Source organism: Lygodium microphyllum, chromosome 5 (genome assembly GCF_053477565.2).
Source record: "Lygodium microphyllum isolate KBCC chromosome 5, Lygodium_microphyllum_v1.1.10, whole genome shotgun sequence".
Lineage (NCBI taxonomy): Eukaryota > Viridiplantae > Streptophyta > Polypodiopsida > Schizaeales > Lygodiaceae > Lygodium > Lygodium microphyllum.
Genome location: NC_141139.1, coordinates 107,741,979 through 107,763,339, shown reverse-complemented (window position 1 = coordinate 107,763,339; position 21,361 = coordinate 107,741,979). Strand labels below are relative to the sequence as shown.

The 21,361-nt window shown below is 38.9% G+C and overlaps 1 protein-coding gene across 2 annotated transcripts in view; it reads left to right on the top strand.

The window, feature by feature from the left end:
- The window catches only part of LOC148036261 (uncharacterized), a 103,716-nt gene extending 88,589 nt beyond the window's left edge, over positions 1–15,127 (top strand). The window contains exons 4-5 of one of the 2 annotated variants that reach the window (XR_015690923.1): positions 14,624–14,691; positions 14,778–14,848. Coding sequence is in view for 1 of the 2 variants with exons in the window: in XM_087678285.1 (XP_087534411.1) it covers positions 14,624–14,691; positions 14,778–14,924 (215 nt within the window). In the remaining variant the exon portion in view is untranslated. Of the gene's footprint in view, positions 1–14,623; positions 14,692–14,777 lie in introns of both variants that reach the window. The other variant, XM_087678285.1, reaches the window with a different exon arrangement.
- Positions 15,128–21,361: the final 6,234 nt, after the last annotated feature.

Here is a 21,361-nt window from a genome sequence, read left to right as displayed (position 1 = left end):
ATGGGTGGTAAATCCTTGATTACAACTTAATTACAGTAGCAAACAATTAATGCAAATCTGAAAATACAAATTTATCTACTGATCTTGGACAATGGGATTCTTCTGATCCCCTTCACAATCCAAACTACCCTTGCTGTCCAAAGTGACAACAAGTCTTCAATTTGATTTGCCCCTTGATTTGGGCACTTAATTGGCCTTCACCCACTTCATAGACGATGGAAATGCTCCAAATTCAATGGCTGGCTAGTTCTCCACATGAATTTAGCTGAAATTCACCTTCAGCCTTGAAAAATCCAAGTCTTGGAGCTTCCAATTTCTGGGATGATTCTTGAGGCTAATTTCTGTTGTAAATTAGGGTTTACAGTAGAGAAATTTGCAATTTCTCGGCCTCCAAGGGTCCAAATGTTGAGATCTTCGGAGCAAGGTTGTGAAATGGTTGAGAGATGAGAGAGAAAGTTGTAGAGAGAGAAATTTCGAAATTTTGTTGCGAAGAATGACTGAAAATCAGTCAAATGCAGTTGTTGCCCAGCCACAACAGCTTGTAGATGCAAAGAACTAAAGAAAATTAGTCATTTACTGCTACTGCCCCATCTCAACAGCCTGTAGATGTTGTCACTTGCTGTTGATCGGTCTTCTCTTGCCCTTGACTGCCTCTCAGAAGGTCCTCCAATGGTTGCAAATTAGAGCAGTAGCATCTCCTCCCTCTCTCTTGCAAGTTGAATACACTAAAAATACCTATCTCCAACCTCTAAAGACGTTTTTCAGTCTTGCATGGGCATTTTTGACAAGTGGCAGCCTTCTTAAACGGTTTTTCCAGCATTAGACATAATTAAATATTAATTTTCTGTCTTTAAATACTGAAAATTAATCTAATAATTATTTCAATGTCCAAAAAAATAATCAGACAGGCCAATAATTAAATTAGCTAGGCAACTTCCATTCCCAAGTGTCTTTGCGTCATCTTTGACCATTAGATTGGTGTTAGGTACTATTAAACGCCACTTCTCTAGTGTCACTGACACTTATGACCAAATGAATGACGTAGGCCAACAACTGGCACTAGATACCACAAAGTACCTGTGTAGTATAACTTACAACAACTTTTGCCTTTGATATTCCGTGATTTTCTCAGTTTCCGGGCTCGTAAATTTACTTTAACCCCAATTGTAGTTCACATGTGTAACATTTATTTAACCATGTGATTAACAATTAATCCACATGTTAAGTGAGGTTTCAAAAATACATGTCCTAATGACAGATATTATGCTAGCAATAGGTGATATGCACATCACCAAAAGGGAGGTAATTGATGCTTTGCTTTCAGCTGATGATGGGTTGTCCCAATCATGAATAGTGGATAGTGGTGGCTCTTTTCATCTTACTCCCTCTTTGGAGTTATTCTTAGAATACACTGTAGGTTGCCCAGGCAAAGGTAACTTGGGCAACAAGTATTCATGTGAGATAGAGAGTGTAGGTACCATTCACTTGGCCCTTGAAAACGGCCAAGAGCTGATTTTATAGGATGTTAGAGATGTATCTGGTATAAAGAAAAGTCTATTGTCAGTCGGGTAGCTTGATGCAAGAGGATATTTTACTATTTTTGGTGGTGGATCTTGGAAAGTCCACAAGGGCTCTATGCTGATTGTTAAGGGTAGCGAAAAGGGGACTTTGTACTATCTGTATTATAAAGCATTACATGACAAGTTTTTGGCTATGACCGAAGTTCATTCACTGTTGGAACTTTGGCACAAAAGAGTTAGCCATATGAACTAGAAAGGCCTTCAGGTTCTTTCCTCTTTAGGGTGATCTAATGTAAAAAGCTTTGGTCTCGACTTTTGTAATGATTGCATATATGAAAAACATGTGAAGTCTCCTTATTACTTTGGTGTCGTTAAGAAGTCCAATGCTCTTGATTTAGTACACTCTGACGTGTGCACTATGCCTGTTATTTCATATGGGGATGCACAATACTTTATTACTTTTATTGATGATTTCAGTAGAGAGAAAGTCATGGGTGTACGTGTTAAAGAGCAAAAAAGAAGTATTGGATGCCTTTAAAAGGTTTTATGCTTTTGTTACCACATAGAAAGGGCTTAAGTTAAAAGCTATAAGAACGGATAACGGGAGTGAGTATGTTTCTAATGAGTTCAAAAAGTTTTATGACATGCATGGCATTAAGAGGGAGTTGATAGGTCCGTATAATCCTGCATTAAATGGTGTGGTTGAAAGATATAAGCACATACTTTGTGAGAGAGTTAGATGCATGTTGTCCACAGCTAATCTTTTGCAACAGTTTTGGGAGAGGCTCTTAAAACTATAGTTCATGTATGCAATCGCTCTCCCAATTATGCATTCTTGAAGATTTTTGGTCTAGCAAACTTGCTTTATATAACCATTCATGCGTCTTTGGTTGTGATGCCTTTGTGCATATTCTTGTAGATCAAAGGACCAAACTAGACATGAAATCCATCAAGGGTATCTTCATGGGATATGGAGATGAGGGAGAGATGGGCTATAGTTTGGCTTCTTAAGGGCAGAAAGATAGTACGCAACTGGGACGTAGTATTTGATGAGGCAAAGTTGTTGAAAGCAGCCATTAGCTGAAGATGTTGTTTCTTTTGATAGTGAAAATGAGCACCAATCTATTGTGCTACAACAGAAGATAATGGACAACTAATAGATGCATAGGATCAAATTGGACAGCAAGTAAAACGTGCTGAAAATAGGTTACAGCAGCAAGAAAATGCTGAAAATTAGCCACCAAGTGATGGTGTGCACATACTTGAGGATGTAGGTCCATTGCCTAACAATACATATCATTGGGTAAGAAGGTCTACACGTGTTAGAAGGCAGCCACAGAAGTCTCATCTATCTTTGGATTGCATTTTATTGATTGATGAGGTGAGCCTTTGATATTTAGAGAGGCTGAGTCATGTGAAAACAAGAGAAAGTGGGAGCTTGCTATGTAGGAAGAGATGAAGTCTCTGTATGCAAATAACACATGGGAGCTTGTATGCCAAGGATAGGAATGCTATCTCTAACAAATGGGTTTACAAGGTGAAATGTATTGATGGGAAGGCTAAGTACAAGGCATGTTTGGTTGCTAAGAGCTATACACAGAAGGAAGGCATAGACTTTCAGGAGGTTTTCTCAATAGTGGTGAAGATGACTACGTTTTGTGCTTTGTTTGCTCTCATTGCATCCTTGGATTTGGAGTTGGATCAGATGGATGTGAAGATTGCTTTTCTTCATGGTGACCTGGATGAAGAGCTGTACATGAAATAGTTTGAAGGTTTTGCTATTCCAGGGAAAGAGCATTTGGTTTGTAAGCTGAAATGTAGCCTATATGGGCTGAAACAAGCCCCTAGACAGTGGTATAAAAAGTTTGATACCTTTATGCTTAGCCATGGATTTAAATGCAGTCATGTAGATCATTGCTTATACACTAAAAAGACTGATGATGGAAGCGTTATTATGCCGGTCTTATATGTGAATGACATGCTGATTGCAGGAAAGCATAAAAGTAGCTCTTAAAAGGCAGTTGAGTTCAACCTTCTCAATGAAAGATTTGGGGGTAGTTAGACACATTTTGGGCGTGCATATTAAAAGAGAGAGAGTATGCAGCACTTGTTGTTTCTCTCACAGGACAAGTACATTAGCAAAGTACTTGACAGGTTTAATATGCCTGATGCTAAGCCTCTTGGTGTGCCTTTACCATCACATACAAAGCTTAGTAAAACTGAATGCCCAAAAGATGATGTAGTCGCTATAATGCTATGAAGGGCATACCTTATGCATTAGTTTGTGGATCTTTCATCTATGCCATGGTTGCAACTCGCCTTGACATTGCTCATGCAGTGGGAGTTGTTAATAGATTCATGTCTAACCTTAGCAAGTCACATTGGGAAGCAGTGAAATGTATCTTCAGATACTTAAAAGGTACACGAGAAGTGTATATGCTATGGAAAGGGTACACTAGAGTTGCAGGGATTCTGTGATTTCGACATCTTTGACTGGTGGGGCTCTCTCTTGGTGTCCATGGTTGCTAAAAATTGTGGCACTGAGTACTAGAGAGACTAAATATATTTCAGCCACAGAAGCTTCTAAGGAAGCTATTTGGCTTGGCCGTTTGTTCAAGGATTTTGGTCTCTCTTCACGTACTCTAGTGCTTGTTGCTTGTGATAGCTAGAGTGCAGTATGTCTGGCTAAGAATGCTATGTTTCATGCATGTACCAAACACATAGATGTTCGGTACGACTTCATTCGACAAGTCTTGGATGATGGTCTTGTCATATTGACTAAGGTCAAACCCCAAGATGACCGTGTAGATGTTCTCACTAAGAGTCTTGCAAAGGCTTAGCAGGAGCATTGCATCTGATTAGTGGGAGTCGACTAGCTTAAAGGTACCACTTCGGGCCTTTAAGTGGGAGTTTGTTGGGTGTGTAGTTCCTTCGGGTATAAAGCCTCTTAATCTCCGTGTATAAACTTATACGGGTGTGAACACATCCTACACCCTCATTTGTACCCTAACATATAAATACATTTTATTCTTTGTGTACCATGACAAGGTTGTACACTCATTTTGGGATTCTCTTGCTCTCACACTCAACATTCTTGATGCTTCGCTTTTGACCCGCATTCCCATTGCGCACTGTGACATTAATGTGACATTAAAAGTAATATTTAATGTTACATTAAGGTCATAAGTGTGGAATGTGACATTAAAAGGGATATTTAATGTTACATTAAGATAAATTTAGGGGAACATGCACGAGAATGACCGTCCAGGCTCTTGGGCGCCCGAACGGGGTCAAGGGGAGCCTAGAGAGTAAGGGAGTCCAGAAATAGTAGGACTCCAGCAAGTTGACGGCTGGCAAAGAGATAAGATTGAAGGCCAGCACTTATCTAGGCGTGGCTGGGAGGTGAAGAACACTCGTGCTTCCATCAGTCTAAAGAAATCTGTTCTCGTAATCTAACATTGGTATCAGAGCCTATGTTTCTGATCATTAATCAAACAAGAATCCGTCAGGTCGTCAGTTTTGGTCATATCGCGTGAGCAGCCAGAACCAGGAGCTGTGAAGACGTGAAGTGATTTGTCACGAAAATAATCGCTGGGGTTGTTGGTCATCAAGACGTCGATAATAGTCGACGGGTCGTCAGTCAGAAAACGGGCCGTGAAGAACCGTCTCGTCGCGTGAGAATTGACGGGCCGTGAAGAAAACGGAGAAGACTCGTCACATTAGAAGTGCAGCGCCACGTCACGTAAGTGACATTTATCATTGGTCTAACGTTACGGGACCCGTGGCAGAAAACGTTACGGGCAGAAACGGGCAGAATTTAAAAAAAAAAAAAAACGTAAGGATCAGGGTCGCGAAGACCAACCAGACCAGCGCGAAGACCAACCCGACCAAGCGTGGAGCCATCAGCATTCGCGAAGACCAACCAGATCAGATGTGAAGCTGCCAGCATCCGCGAGAAGTAGATCAGAGGGGAGCCGCCAGTATCAGATTGCTGAGCCGGATAGGACTGCGACTGCTGTGAGACAGGCAGAAAAACTTCATACATAACTGAAGCCACAGCCTGCCATTAAAATCAGGGAAGTATTTTATCTTGTATGCAAATTTCTTATTTTTGCTTTCCAATTCCAGTGTATTAATGGCAGAAAAAGGGAAAGAAAGGGTAATGGAAAGTTCTAGTTCCGGGGATCAACCTATGGTAGATCCCCATGAACCAGACATACAAGAAGAACAATGGGAAGAATTTTTTGCCACAAGAGAGCAATTTGATGATCTTTCTGCTCGTGTGCTAACTCAGGGGTTTCAAATGGAGTTTTTAACTCAAACACTTACCGAAATAAAATCTCAGTTAACTTTACTGTTGGAAAAAGATAAAAATAAGATAGAAATCTCAGATGTCCCATCTTCATCGAAAGATTTAGATGCGACCATTCGAGATTCTAAAGAACCCCAAACCTATCATAAATTGAGGGATAATCTGGTTTTAAAGCATATGAAACCCCCTCAATTTTACGGGGAGGAAAAAGATAGGAATAAAGATACAATCTTTAATTTCCTTCAAAAATGGGAAGATTTACATAAATTAAAAAATACACCACCACATCTCCAAGCACTGGAGGCCAGTTTAACTTTGGGGCCCAAAGCATATAAGTGGTGGCGAACCTTAAAGGAGGCGAATAAAATACCTGAAACTTGGGCTCAATTTGAATCCGTATTTTTAAAAGAATTTCTTCCTGAAAATGAAATGGAAAGAAATTGGGAAGATTGGGATTATGTCAGACAAAAGGGACGGCCCCTATTGGTATATCTGGAGGAATATCGTGAGATAATCCTCAAACTAGAAGGAATTGATGAATTCCAAAAAACAAGAGGATTCATTAGGGGACTGGATAAAGCCTGAAAAAAGGAAGTAAAACGGAGTTTACCTAAGACGCTTGAAGAGGCAATTAAATTTGCATTAATTTATGAAGATAGTACGCGTCCAGGTACACTCACCAGTCTCACTGATATGGAGTCCAAGTCTAAGGAATTAGAAACCTCAAAATTTGTGGGCAAATTTAAAAGAAAAATGCCATTTTTCAAAGGTAAAAAACAACCTTTTGAAAAGAAACCATATATGAAGCCAAAGCTAAGTCTTGATGACTTTGATAAGGCCAAAAAACAAAAATTGTGTTTTAATTGCCTATCCCCTAACCATGCTGCTTGGAATTGCCCTCAAAAGAAAAAGGGGGAAGACAAAGAAAAGGACAAGGGCAAGGGAAAAGAAAAACAAATCCATGTAGTGCAGACCTTAGAATTAAAGGGCCATGAAAAATATAAATCTTTAAAGGTCTTGCACATGGATGTACAACATAAGTGTTGTATGTCAACTTCTTTGTGGCAGCCTACTTTTGGGCCACATGATTTACTTAGAGTACATGGATTGATAGCTGGAAAACGGGTTAGAGTCATGATTGATGACTCTGCCACACATAATTTTATAAATTATGCACTTGTAAAAAAATTGAAACTTCCCCAACAAAATAGTGAGCATCAATACGTTGTGCGTATGATGCAGGGCCAAGACAATAAAATATGGGATCCAATGGTATCCAATTTGGAAATCGAGATTCAAGGATATAAAGATAAGCTTGATTTCCAAATAATGAACATGGAAAGAGCTGACATTGCTCTAGGGAGGGAGTGACTATGGGGATTGGAACCATCCTTAAAACGTAGCTATCACCATAATACACTGGAATTTGAAAGGGATGGTAAGACTTTTGTCATTTAAGGTGAACATGAAGTATCTGATAATCCTTTGCTGTGTTCTACTGAAGTTCAGAAGCTGATAAAGAAGGAAGTTTGTGAGGTATATATGTTATGGTCTCTTCTTGTACAGAATACTTTTACTTTCTGTAATATAAAGCAACAATTTTCTTATGTTTGCGAATTGAATGTAAATAATGAATTGAACAGTTTGTTAGATGATTTTAAAGATGTGTTTCCTTCTGATTTACCTAGTGGCCTTCCACCTGATAGGGGTGAAATAAATCACCCAATTGATATAAATAAGGATACACATCCAATTTCAAATCCACCGTATAGGTTAAGTGAAACACAGCATCAAGAAGTTGAGAGACAAATTAAGGATTACCTGGATAAAGGATTTATTCAACCTAGTAATTCACCTTGGGCTTCACCAATTTTATTGGTAAAGAAAAAAGATGGTTCTATGCGACTTTTTGTTGACTATAGAGCACTTAATAAAATAACGGTGAAGAATAAATTTCCTATGCCCAGAATGGAAGATCTTTTTGATCAATTGCAAGGGGCAAAATTCTTCACAAAGATAGACTTAAGATCAGGTTATCACCAAATAAGAATTAAGGCACAAGATATTTTCAAAACGGCATTTCGTACTAGATACGGGCATTATGATTTTTTGGTGATGCCTTTTGGCCTCACTAATGCACCAGCTACCTTTATGAAGCTGATGAATAGTGTTTTACGGCCCTATCTAGGACATTTTGTAGTAGTCTTTTTGGATGATATCTTGATCTTTAGTAAATCAAGAGAAGAACATTTGGAACACTTATTATTAGTATTCCAACTGTTAAGAACACATTCCCTTTATGCGAAGAAAACTAAATGTGAATTCTTTGCACAAGAGGTCAAATATCTAGGGCATATAATCTCGAAAGAGGGAATCGACATGGATCCAGAAAAAGTAAGGGCAATTATTGAATGGCCACCTCCACGGAACCTGGAAGAGCTGCAGATCTTCCTAGGTTTATCTGGATTTTATCGTAGATTCATTTGAGATTATGCCAAAATAGCTGTTCCAATGACAAACCAACTTAAAGGGAAAGGGAAAAGTTTTAATTGGGGAACAGACCAAAATGAAAGTTTTCAAAAACTTAAGGTAGCTATTGCTACAGCTCCAATATTATTAATAGTGGATCCCAATAAACCATTTGTGGTTGAAGCTGATGCCAGTGACAAGGCAATAGGCGCGGTCTTATTACAAGAAGGTCGACCAATTGCTTTTGAAAGCAAGAAATTAGATCGTGCAAAACAGAATTATTCTGTTTATGAGAGGGAGCTGTATGCAATAATACATGCAATGAAGAAATGGAGGCACTATTTGTATGGTGCCAAACTTTTGATCTTATCGGATCATGAAAGCATTAAGTGGCTTAATGATCAACCAGATTTACATGGGCGTAAAGCCAGATGGGCCGAACTCCTCCAAGAGTTCGACTATGAAATAAGATATAGAAAAGGAAAGTATAATATAGTAGCTGATGCACTCAGCAGAATGCCCATCATTAATGAATTGAGTTTTACTCAGTTCACTTCCAACTTGCTTGAATCTTTAAAAGGGAAATGTCAGGTTGATCCGGCATATTCCAACATATGGGAAGCAATAAAAAATGGGGATCCAAATGAAAGTGCTTCTACTGAGGAAGGAATATCTGAGGATGTTCAATTAGGAAATGGAGCATCAGGGGTTGCTCAAACTGGATTCAAGTGGAAGAATTTTACCATTGATAATGGTTATTTACTCTACAAGGGTAGGGTATGTGTCCCGAAAGATATAGAAATAAGGCGCCAGATACTCTTTGAGTGTCATGATACCCCTAGTGCGGGACATCCAGGAGTTAATAAGACTTATAGTCTTATTAAAAGGCAGTTTTATTGGCCTGGAATGAATAAGGACGTCCTTGACTATGTGGTCAAATGTAATAAATGCCAGGTTAATAAAGCTGAAAAATTAAAAATGGGAGGACTTCTCCATCCATTAGAAATTCCTTCGGGAAAATGGGAGAGTATCTCCATGGATTTTATTATTGCTTTACCTAGAACACAGAGGGGGCACGACTCTGTGTGGGTCATTGTGGATAGGTTAACCAAAATGGCTAGGTTTATTCCAACTTCAATTGATGTTAAAACACCAGAATTGGCTAGATTGTTCGTAGAGAACATATACCGATTGTATGGCCTTCCGGCAAATATAATTTCTGATCGGGATAGAAAATTTGATAGCCATTTTTGGCGTGCGGTATTTAGGAAATTGGATACTAAACTTAGCATGAGTACGGCGGATCATCCGCAAACAGATGGGCAAACTGAAAGGGTTAACCAAATTCTTGAAGATATGCTTAGGGCATATGTAAGTAAAAGGCAAACTAATTGGGAAGAGTATTTACCGATAGCAGAGTTTGCATATAACAGTGCCAAACACTCTTCCACTGGATATAGTCCATTTATGTTGATGTATGGGTTTCAGCCCAGAGCTCCTTTTGCAGTAGGACTGCATAAGGAAAAGGTTCAGGCAACTAAAGACTTTTTGGAGGATATGAATAATATGTTAAAATTTGCTCAAGAAAATATTAAAAAAGCTCAAAATCGAGCTAGAGCATATGCAGATCCTCACCGAAGAGACATCTCCTTTGAAGAAGGAGAATTGGTCTATCTTAAGGTGCCTGAACAAACTAAAACTATGAAAAAGGGACATTGTCCAAAGCTTTCACCAAGGTATTGTGGTCCTTTCATAATACTTAAAAGGGTGGGAGAATTGGCTTACAAGCTCCAACTACCTGCTGGTAGTAAAATACATCCAGTTTTTTATGTAAGCAAATTAAGGAAGAAGCTGGGTGATTTGGATAATCTAATCTTAAATGATGACATTGAGGAGTTATTCTATGACCAATCTAATCCACATGAACCAGAAAAAATATTAAATGTTCGTAATAGACGAACGAGGAATACTATTTATCAAGAATGTTTGGTTAAGTGGAAAGATTGTTCAGAAGAAAGCTCAACATGGGAGCGAGTAAGTACTTTAAAGAAAAGGTTTCCCGATTTACAGTCAGACCTTCCAAATATCGTTTTCGAGGACGAAACCAAATATCGTTTTCGAGGACGAAACCAATTCTTAAGGGGAAGGAAATGTGACATTAATGTGACATTAAAAGTAATATTTAATGTTACATTAAGGTCATAAGTGTGGAATGTGACATTAAAAGGGATATTTAATGTTACATTAAGGTAAATTTAGGGGAACATGCACGAGAATGACCGTCCGGGCTCTTGGGCGCCCGAACGGGGTCAAGGGGAGCCTAGAGAGTAAGGGAGTCCAGAAATAGTAGGACTCCAACAAGTTGACGGCTGGCAAAGAGATAAGATTGAAGGCCAGCACTTATCTAGGCGTGGCTGGGAGGTGAAGAACACTCGTGCTTCCATCAGTCTAAAGAAATCTGTTTCCGTAATCTAACACGCACTTATCTTGACACTTCTAATGTACCTTTGAGCTAATCTTAGCATCTAATATATCTTTGAAGAAGCCTTTAGTTTCATGAACCTTTTCCGTTTGCAATCCCAGTGTATAAGGAGCTCTAGGTGGAAACCCATAGATCAACATATCATTGAATATATCTAGTGGGAGAGTGGTTGGCACTGTATATGCAAAGTCTTCTATTGGTAGGTGCTCTTTCCAATTAGTTTGCCTTTCACTGCATATGGTAACATATATGATATCATCTAGGATGTGGCTAATCCTTTCTGTTTGCCCATTAGTTGTGGATGCTATGCTAAGTTTAGTACCCAACTTCCTAAATACAGATCTCCAAAAATGACTCTTTGCAGGATGGCCATATAAGTGGTTTAGGTTCTCTATTCATAATTGTTGAGCCATCACAACTTGGCTTTACATTATCTTATTTTTCTGTCTTCTTAGGGCTAATTAAAACAGCCCCAGAAGGGCCTTTGACTCACTGCGCACACCACTCTTGATCACTTTGCCTATCTTCTGCATCGACTGTTACACCATCATCATCACGCACATCAACTATCAGTTTGCCCCTGTTTGGAGGAATCTTCACCCTATTTCAGCTGCTACAGCTTGGTTACCTACATGCACGTCAGGTGACTTGTCCAGCTGCTGGTACAACCTGTTTTGGTGCTGTTTTTACTTGCTTCTAGCCAAGCAACATTAGAGACCACTGTGTTTTCAGTCATCATCATCAGCTATGACATGTTCTCCACTTGGCGATTGCATACAGCCCAGTGCCTTGGCTAGGCACAGCTGCATTTTCAGTCATACATGTCAGGCTGATCTGCATTTTACAGCTACAGCAGGTCATCGATCAGATTTACAGCATTTCACATCGGTTTTTAGTCACATTCTACTCCCAGGGGCTCTTGACTGCTACGACATGTTCTCCACTTGGTGATTGCATACAGCCCAGTGCATTGGCTAGGCACAGCTGCATTTTAAGTCATACATGTCAGGCTGATCTGCATTTTACAGCTACAGCAGGTCATCGATCAGATTTACAGCATTTCACATCGGTTTTTAGTCACATTCTACTCCCACGGGCTCTTGACTGCTGCATGACATCACCTTCAGCTTCAGTTGGCTGCATCTTCTTCAGATCTGGTGGTATTGCTGCACTTCAAATCCATACATGGATGATGGCACTCTCCATCAGCCCACTCCCATGATAGTCAGTAATTAGTGGATATCTCTGCTCCTCGAGAATCACATCTGTAACGTTCTCTTCATTCATTCATGATTCAGCATTCATTATTTATTAGATTCTACTCTTCCCTACTTTTGCTTTTGCATTTTTGTCTGAGTTACTGTGTTTTGCTTGTTTGTACATTTTGTGTTTTTTAAAAGTGCAAACTGTAGCATAGCTTCACATGATATTAGAACCAATTCTCTTCTAAAGAGTACTTCTGGTTATTGTGAAGGCTTGATTTGCATGAGTGACATGCAACCTATTCATAGTGGCTGAGACACCTTCCTATTGAGAACCAATCATGCCTTGTCAGGTTTCTCCTTCACTTGAGGCCCTGAGGCTGCATTATGCTCTCAATGAGGATGATAAAACATCCTCCTCTTCATCTTCATCCACCTTACTCGAGGTTAAGTGGATGTGGGACTCAAAATTCACAAAATTGATGTGTTGAAGACTCCTTGACTGCACTCCTCTGTCTTCACTCTACACTTTGTTGGGAGGTGTGCATTGCCCAGAATTAGTTTTGGTGAAGCTGGCCATCTCTCCACTCAAGGAGGACATGCCACATTCAAGATAATTGGTGAACCCTTGCCTTCATCAGAACAAGACCCAAAGTGAGGTTTGTGAAATTCTTTTGATTCATATGAAGTGAAACCCCCCTTTGTCTGTCCTTCTGTTGTGTAGGACCCAATTGTAAGTAATGATGAAGACCAAGACCAAGATTGGTATCAATATGTTTTTTTGATAGAGGAAGCTTTAGAGGCAAACATACTTCTTCAATTATACCTATTGCATTACCTTCTGCATCATTTGAGCGATGTTGCTGCTGAATCATTTGCAATTCCTTCCCTTCCCTCTCTCTTCATAAGATAATTTAGGATCCCCTTTTGCTTTTGGTAGCTTAGGATTGGATTCCACACTTGCATAATCTAGAGTAGGTTCAATCTCTTCCATGTCAAGTACATCCAGTTTGTTATCCCCGGTGAGCACACTTGCCTATGTTGGGATGGCTTTGTTGGGTATCCCCCCCTGTGACCCTAGATGTCTATACGTTAGCAGACATGCATGCCTTGTATGGTCGTCTCTTGCTTGTGAGGCTTAGTTTGAGTCAGATGAGGACATAAAGTCAAGGGGCTCTAGTTTGGGTTTGTTAGCTTGTCTCCAAGACACTTTAGGTGGAGGTCCGTTCTTGTGTATTTCCTCGCATCTTCTTTTCACTATGATCTAGGCAGGCAGCATTGCCATGTAGCAAAGTGGACATCTCCTCATGGGCGGGCAGACTTGAGTGGCACCTTTTGGCAGGGTGGTAGTTTTAGACTGGTCCTAGGTTAGCCACTTCTCAGCCTTTTGGCTGTTGATTTGCCCTCATTCCATCATTTTCAGTCAGTTCATTATTGCTAGCCCTCATCACCATTTTGTCATCACTCTCCTGCCTCCATCTAGCTCCCTCATTGATGCTCTGTGCTGTGCATAAGGGCTGACATAGTCCAGCTTTGTACTTCCAGTTTCAGTCAGTTTTGTTCCTCTATTCCACTATGTTTGTCTCGTCTCCATCTTCTTTCCTCCCTCCATAGTCTTGTTCTCTTTCATTGCACACTCTCACATGTTATCATTCGCCAAGCCATATGTGACTGAAGTGGAGCATCCATACTTGGTGAAGACTGCTGGGTCACATCATTTCAGGCTGTACCAGTTTTGTTTCCATCCAACAGGTTCTTCCAATGCTGTGTTTTTTGCAGTCACAACCTTCTACGGCTGTGTCTTTACCTACAGCAAATCCTAGAGGCTGCATTTTCCTCATCAGCAGGCGGGGATGGTCACTATTGGATAATGTTTTTTAGGAGAGGATGGGATGCAGGCCAAAATGGGGGAGACAGAGTAAAATGAAGAAGTACATGCAGGAGGACCCTGACTACATAGCCCATTAGAGACAAAGTAGCATGAAGCCAATCTGATACTTCTCCCAGTTTTTCGCGTTTGGTATACCTGAATGTGCCGCAAGGATGGGCCTCAGCATGAGGCTCGTGACTTGTCGAAGGCCATCAAGGCACTGACAATATATCAGATACCAATTCCATTATTTGGAAGATTGGACGGTGTGCTTGATTTGTCAAATCAAGCTTTTGTTTATATCCTTAATTAGCAATTCTGCTTCAACTGGTGTGTTGACCTTGTTAATTTAGACAATTGCTTTTGACAGCACCAAAAATGCCATGCAGTATTGCTCCACATGCTGCAATAGAAATCATGAATTATAGCATCATTCTAACCATCTAAAAGGCCTTTGTAATTTTCTACAGATGTAGATCCTTCTTCAATGTAGGTGTGAGTGCTTCCTCTTGCTTTTCATTCTGGCGGGGATCTGACTTTATCCTTTAACTCTGTGACCCATGACTCAAGAAAAAAGGGGGGGTGGGTGTGGTTTGTGGTGGGGCATTTGTTGGAAATAATGCTAAGCATGTATACGTGTAAGAATGACCTTAACTACGTGAATATACAAAATGTGTGGATAAAATCAGGGTCAAGCTCATAGAGAGAGCATTGTTAGTTTACATATAAATATCTGTTCTCAAAGCTGAACTAGCATCCTTTATGCAGTTGCAATACTTACAGCCAGAATCAACAATCTAAATCGTCATCTACAAGAAGGTCCAAATTTCAAGAGGGTGAGTTATCTGGGGTTTAATCCATTTCATTATCAATTACTGCTGCTTGTAAGATGCATCACTAAGATACTTCGATAATGCAACAGGATAAGCATTCAAGAAAGGGCCTAGGTGATATGGTACAGTATCGCAGACGTTTGCTTATTTATTTACGGCGCAGGGATTGGGATGTCTACTGCAATGTCCTAACTAGGTTGAATCTTGATGATGTCCAACGAGAGAGGCGATCCTAGATCACAATTTTCAGATGAATGATTTGCTGCGATCTGTTTTCTAGTACAAGATAGCATTTTAAAAGGTCCATCCACATTAAGTGATGATAGAACAAATTTGCGCTGTTAATATTTACTGAATGGATCATAGTTCAAGTGATGGACATCTGTGCCACACCTTTATCAGTAGTATTAATAAAGTGAAAATCAATCCTTTTCTCAAATACATGTTACATCTGCTGGGGTTTTTGGGTTGCTAGCAGTTGACTATTATCTTGATTCAGGTTGCACATGTCTGTAGAGAAATAGGAAAATTTGTGATTTTGGGACGTGAATGTTTTGAGGCTTGTTTCGTGAAGCCTACGAACTAGACGCAGTTGTTTCTGTAGAAAATGGAACCTTCTGTGTGTTGTTTTAGTAAAAATTGCATGGAGAACAGTTGGACAATGTATATTAATGAATGGCTTTTTTCTTTTGATTAGAACATGACCAGTTAAGGTATAATGTTTTGGTAGGTTTTTGAGTTTGCAATTTAACTAGGTATTAGACGAAGGTTTTTGTCAAATTGTGTTTCACCCTACCATTGAAAATTGTTGGTTTCTGATGCAACTTGTCAATGGCCTATGCTTTGGTCTAGTTAAGGATACCAGTTAGAATAGCAAAGGGGGACACGTGCACACACATGCAGGTGGGTGTGTGGGCATGCGCTTGGCTTGCGGGCTGCAGCATGCAGCCTTTGGAGGTATGGGGTTAATAGCAAATAGTCCCATGGATATATTTTCATGTCATGGGAAACTTATGCATTCATATCACAATCTTGTCTTAACCTTAGTTGTACTTTTAAGGTTTTTTTTTGCGGAATTGTAAATATTCTCGTCTTGTAGTCTTACATTATTAGTTTATATTAAATCTCTCCATCAATCTCTCCCTTGCACACACACAAACACATCACACATCCCCCACACATCCCATTAGTCAAGGTATATCCATTATGTGGGTGTTCATGAAAGTGTCGTTTTTTTTTCCCGCCCACTTTTTTCATTGAATATCAAAACATTCACATCTAGACAAGTGAAAGTCAATTGGTTTATGTTTTTACTAACACTTTGATCTTTGGTTCATGTTCTCATGGGTAAACTTGCAAGATAAAAGCTCGAAGGCTCTATGGAGCTTAGGTATAGGTTTTGTAATCATAATTGTAGTAGATGGTTTGTTACAAGCTTGGATATGATTGAACATAACGGTAAGCATTTCATATAGCATGAGATATGCTAGAACCTTCCAAAGGTTGACTTGCTAGATTGTCACACATTTATATTTTAGTAAATGCCTATCTCTTTGTACAATGGTAAATACCCCACGGTTCACACGCACGCACGCACGCACGCACACACAAGCAAGTTGAACATGTGCACGTGTGATGAATTGAGAGTAATAGGTCTCGAGGCTCACAAGAGATATGAAGGTTTGATCTACTTGTAATTTGAACCTCATAAGTCTTGTTTCTGAGAAGAGGATCACCAAAACCTAGCTTATATATTGATGACAAAATGATGAAAGGCTTCTACTTTAGACGCTTTTGAAGATTATGTTACTTAGTGGCATGCCTTCACGCACACGAATTTAGGGGAAATGAGTATCATTGTTGCATTTTATGTTTTATTAAGTTAGCAATGAGTTCAAAGCCTCTCATTATTAATGTAGTTGGTGATGGGCATAATCTAGATCAATCTATATTCATATGATCTAATGATGAAATGCACATGTTCACACAAATAAATCACCCTATGAAACATTAAGAAGATCTATACCTCGTAATACAACAATTATGTGACTTAAGCTTCTAGTTCAAGGAAAAAGATAGATCACACACTTCCAATTCAAGTGAAGCCCTAGCCTACATTTGATTGTACCACAAAAACCAAGTTCATGACCACATCTAGTATGTTTGAAGAGGAAGCTTTGTATAATCACCAGAGTGTGTAACCTTCAAAGTCCTTTTTATCATTAAGCTTGCTTTCTAGATCCAACTAAAGGACTTTAAAAAAGATATAGAAAATCCAGACATGATTTCTCCTTTGTTACATTTGAGTTTATCAATGATAGAAAAGTTGTCTATGAAGCAAAAGGCCTATGATACTCCCAATATAAAAAAAGAGTTATAGGCACATGAAGTACTCATCTTGTGTTTTAATGCCTTCTAACTTTTTGGATTAAGAAACTAACCATTGTACACAAATTAAAGGAGGAGTTAATGAACTTAGTGGAAAGATGAATGTTGTGATGATGATGGTAAGGCCATAATTGCTATTAAATACTTGGGATTGCTTGTGACAATGATTTGTAGGTATTGCACAATAGAAGTTTCAATGCCTTGTATCCATGTGAGATTTGCCTTTTGTTCATCTGACTCTTCTCAATTCTAGTGGACTTATGAGGCACTTATGTGATTTGTCTTCCTTGTTGATATGGTTCAAAGTTGAAGCCATTTTTGTTTAGCATCTCGGTGGGTTTTGCAATTTCTATTGTCTTGGACTATAACGTGTAGTCGACTTTTGAAGCTTTGTATCTTGAAATGCCCACATTCTAAGTAGGTGTATTTCAATGTTCTTTATTGAGGGTGGTGCATATGATTTATGGAAGAAGACCCTTGATCTTTATGACAAGTTGAGTCTTGCCACTCTATTGTATTGGTTGAATAAGCTAGTGGATCTTTGCATGAGGGAGGGCATGTTTATGTCAACTCATTCGAATGAGTTTCACTCTATTTTCAACGAGCTTGTTTTGCAGGACATTAAGTTGAGGATAACAAAAAGTCTTTATCCTTGCTTGTCATGGGATACTTTTCATACTCCTATGAGTGCTAATCTCCTTAAGGGAGATTTTAAATGCACTGATATCGAAAGGGTCTATTGACAAAAGAAGTAAATAGGATGAATATTGATGCAACTTGCATTTCTCATGCACTGACTTTTAGATGTAAAAATGATGGAAATGAAAATAATAACCATGGTAGAGACTCATAACCCAATAAGGGTAGTCCCATATCATAAGTCCTCTTTGACCTATCATTATCATGGATAGTAGGATCATATTAGGCCACAATATCATAAAATGAGCAATGATAGATGTAATGAGAAAGACAAGGGGAAAGTACATAAATGCAAAGATTAATGAGATTGTACCTAGTTGTATTGTGAAGATTGAGAATATAAATGCATTGGAGTATAGTTATAATGACTAAATTCTTACAGCTTTATCTCTTGATGCAACTTAGTTGATTGATGCTTTATCTACTTACTCTTAGTGTTGGCTTCTTGATTGGGGAGGGTCTGCTTTTCATGTTATCTTGCATTGCCATTGGTTTCATAGCTACCATATTGTTATGAGTTTTATTGGATTGGGTGATAACACTACATTAGATATCCTTAGTATAGATAACGTTAGACTGCAAATTAGTATTGGCACTCTATTTGTGCTTCATGATAAATGTTATATCTCGGCTTTGACGAAAAATCTTATTTCAATTGGATAGTTGGATGATGATAGTCACCATATATCTTTTGGTGATTTTTCATGAAAGATCAATCCTAACAATTTGGTTTTTGCTACAAGTGCCAAGGTTAGTAGTCTCTACCCTTTGCTTGTTTCTAGATCTATTGACCATGTATTGGATGTGATTGATCTTTATGGCATCGTTGCCTTGGGTATATGTCTATGAAAGGAATGAAAGTATTGACTATTTGTAATATCTTTCACCCTTGTATTACTCTTTTTTTAATTCAGGTGATCATTGTCTTTATAGCTATTAGACTTGTAATTTGTATAAGACGTATGGTTCTACGCATGTGGATGAGCCATTGAATCTTCTGTATTCAAATATTTTCTTTGCTCTATCAGTCCTTGGTGGCATGAAGTATTTTGTTATATCCATCGATGATTTTTCTTCACATAGATTCCATGAGACAAGTGCAATAAGGTGGAAAAAAAAAAGATGGATCCCAAAGTCCGTTAAATGCATCTCTCTTAGATATGGGGATGCATGTGGAATGCTATCATCTTTAGGATCCACAAGCTCAAGATGTTATCTATAGCCATAATGTTATCTTCCATAATGATAAGATGCATATGAGACTAGAGCAGCTAATTGAGATACAAAGGATGATATTTTAGGAGGAGTCTCGTGTCACAGTGTAGCCAATACCATGCCTGGGGGGTCCACTAGGGTTTACCGTATGGTACCACGTGAGTGTAAGGGAGGGGGGTTATTTAAGGGAAGGAAGGTACATTTTATAAGGTAAGGTCCCATAAATAGGGGGTAGATAAGGGGTATTCTCATATATTTCTTGCACGCAGGTGACGTCTTCTTATTACTACTAGCGAATCCCCCGTGATCCCATGAGACAACCTACTATATTTGTTGATGATGTAGTGATCAAGTGGTCTCTTCTATAGGATCATGATATTAGATAGAGAAGAAATATCATACATGTCCCCTAGCTAGTTTTGAGGTGCTCTATTAGAGCTTTACCTTCTCTTGGATCGTTATGAGCCTTGTATGGATTATGTCATTGTGAGAAACTCTAATGAGCCACTTACCTCTGACGAGGCTATGCACAAAGATGATTCTCACACTTGAAAGAGGTCTATATATCCTGAGTTTGATTTTCTATAGATGAACCGCGGCATGGGACTTAGTTTCCTTGCTTAATAAAAAATGTGCTTTACCATATGAGTGGATTTGCAAGTTGAAGAGTAAACCTTGGTCACCCTAAGCCAACATATAAGGCTACATTGGTTTCTAAGAGCTTTAAAAAAGCAAAGGAAGTGGAGTTTGATGAGATCTTCTCACTTATGGTTAAGATGACTACCCTATGCTTGGTCTTGGCCTTGGTTGCTTAGTTGGATTTTAATCTTCATCATATGGATGCTAAGTTGACTTTCTTACATGGAGACCTATATGAGGGCATTTATATATAGCAGCTTAAGGGCTTCGTGGAGAAAGGTGGGGAACACCTACATCCAAATTGAAGAAGAGTCTTTATGGGCTTAAGAAGACACCTAGGAAGTGGTACCATGAGTTTGATACTTTCATGCATTCATAGGGGTATTCTAGCAATGATATAGATCCATGTTTATATGGGAAGAAGGCCGTTGATGGTAGCCTTATTATTTGTATACTTTATATTGATGACATGCTTATAGTTTGGAGGGCTCATGGTAAGCTAGATGTCTTAAAGATTCAACTCAAAAAAATCATCGAGATAAAGGACATGGGACAATCCTGATAGATACTCGTTATGCATATTACACACAATCACTTTAAGGGACTTCTCTACTTGTCCCAAAAGAAGTATATATGTAGAATACTAGAGCGATTCCATATACAAGTTGGTAAGCCTATTGGCTATCCTTTATCTTCTAATGTGAAGGTTAGTCAAGATGATTGCCCACAATCAGTAAATGAGAGGTCCGAGATGATTGTTGGCCAATACATGCTCAACACATTTGGGACGTTTGGACACACTTCTATTGTTTTAGAAGCCTTGAACACTTAATTAGTAACTAATTCTTGCAAAGCTTCTTTTACGCAAATACAAAATCCATTTTTAATGAATGTGCAAAGTATACCTTCAATGATGGAAGACGCTCAGTGCACACTCCACGATCCAAGATGAACCTCCCAGATTCTCAATACCTCTATGACCGTCGTCATGCTAGAGGAGAGCATGCTAAGATATGAGAGAGAGTGAGAAAAGATGGCTTCACCCTCTTGGTCTCTCACCTTCACTCTCAACTCACCTCTCTCTCTCTCTCTCTCTCTCTCTCTCTCTCTCTCTCTCTCTCTCTCTCTCTCTCTCTCTCTCTCTCTCTCTCTCCGTGTGTCTGTGCAAAATCAAGAATCAAAAGTTGGCATATACAACAATAGCCATTTTCATTATTTTTCAACATTTTTATACACAAATCCTAGGAGTAGGATTTTTCCTAATCCCTTGGACATCCTACCCATCATTTCGGCCAAAGACAAGTCCTCCTTCTTTGCATGTAATTAAATACACATTCCCATGTTGAGTGCTAATACCAATTTGAATTACAATTTGCATGAAGGAGAGCCTAGCTCTCATCTACAATAATAATTTCTTCTCTTAAGGCATAATATTTTTCAAAAATTTGAGGCTTTTCACTTACAACAAAGAAGCATGATGTGCCTAATTGTGGCCTTCCCATATGCGTGATGCAACATGACTAGTCACAATTTAATAAAAATCAACACAAATTTTGATAGAGAGATGCAAATAGAAAGATAGAAAGAGAAATTTTTATTATAGTTTGAAGAAAACACAATCAAAAATTGCACTTTGATGTGGAGCTCGAACCTCTAGACTAGATTTCATGTACATGAGAGAATCACAATTTCACTCTCGCTCACAATCTCAATTGCAATCACAATCACATTC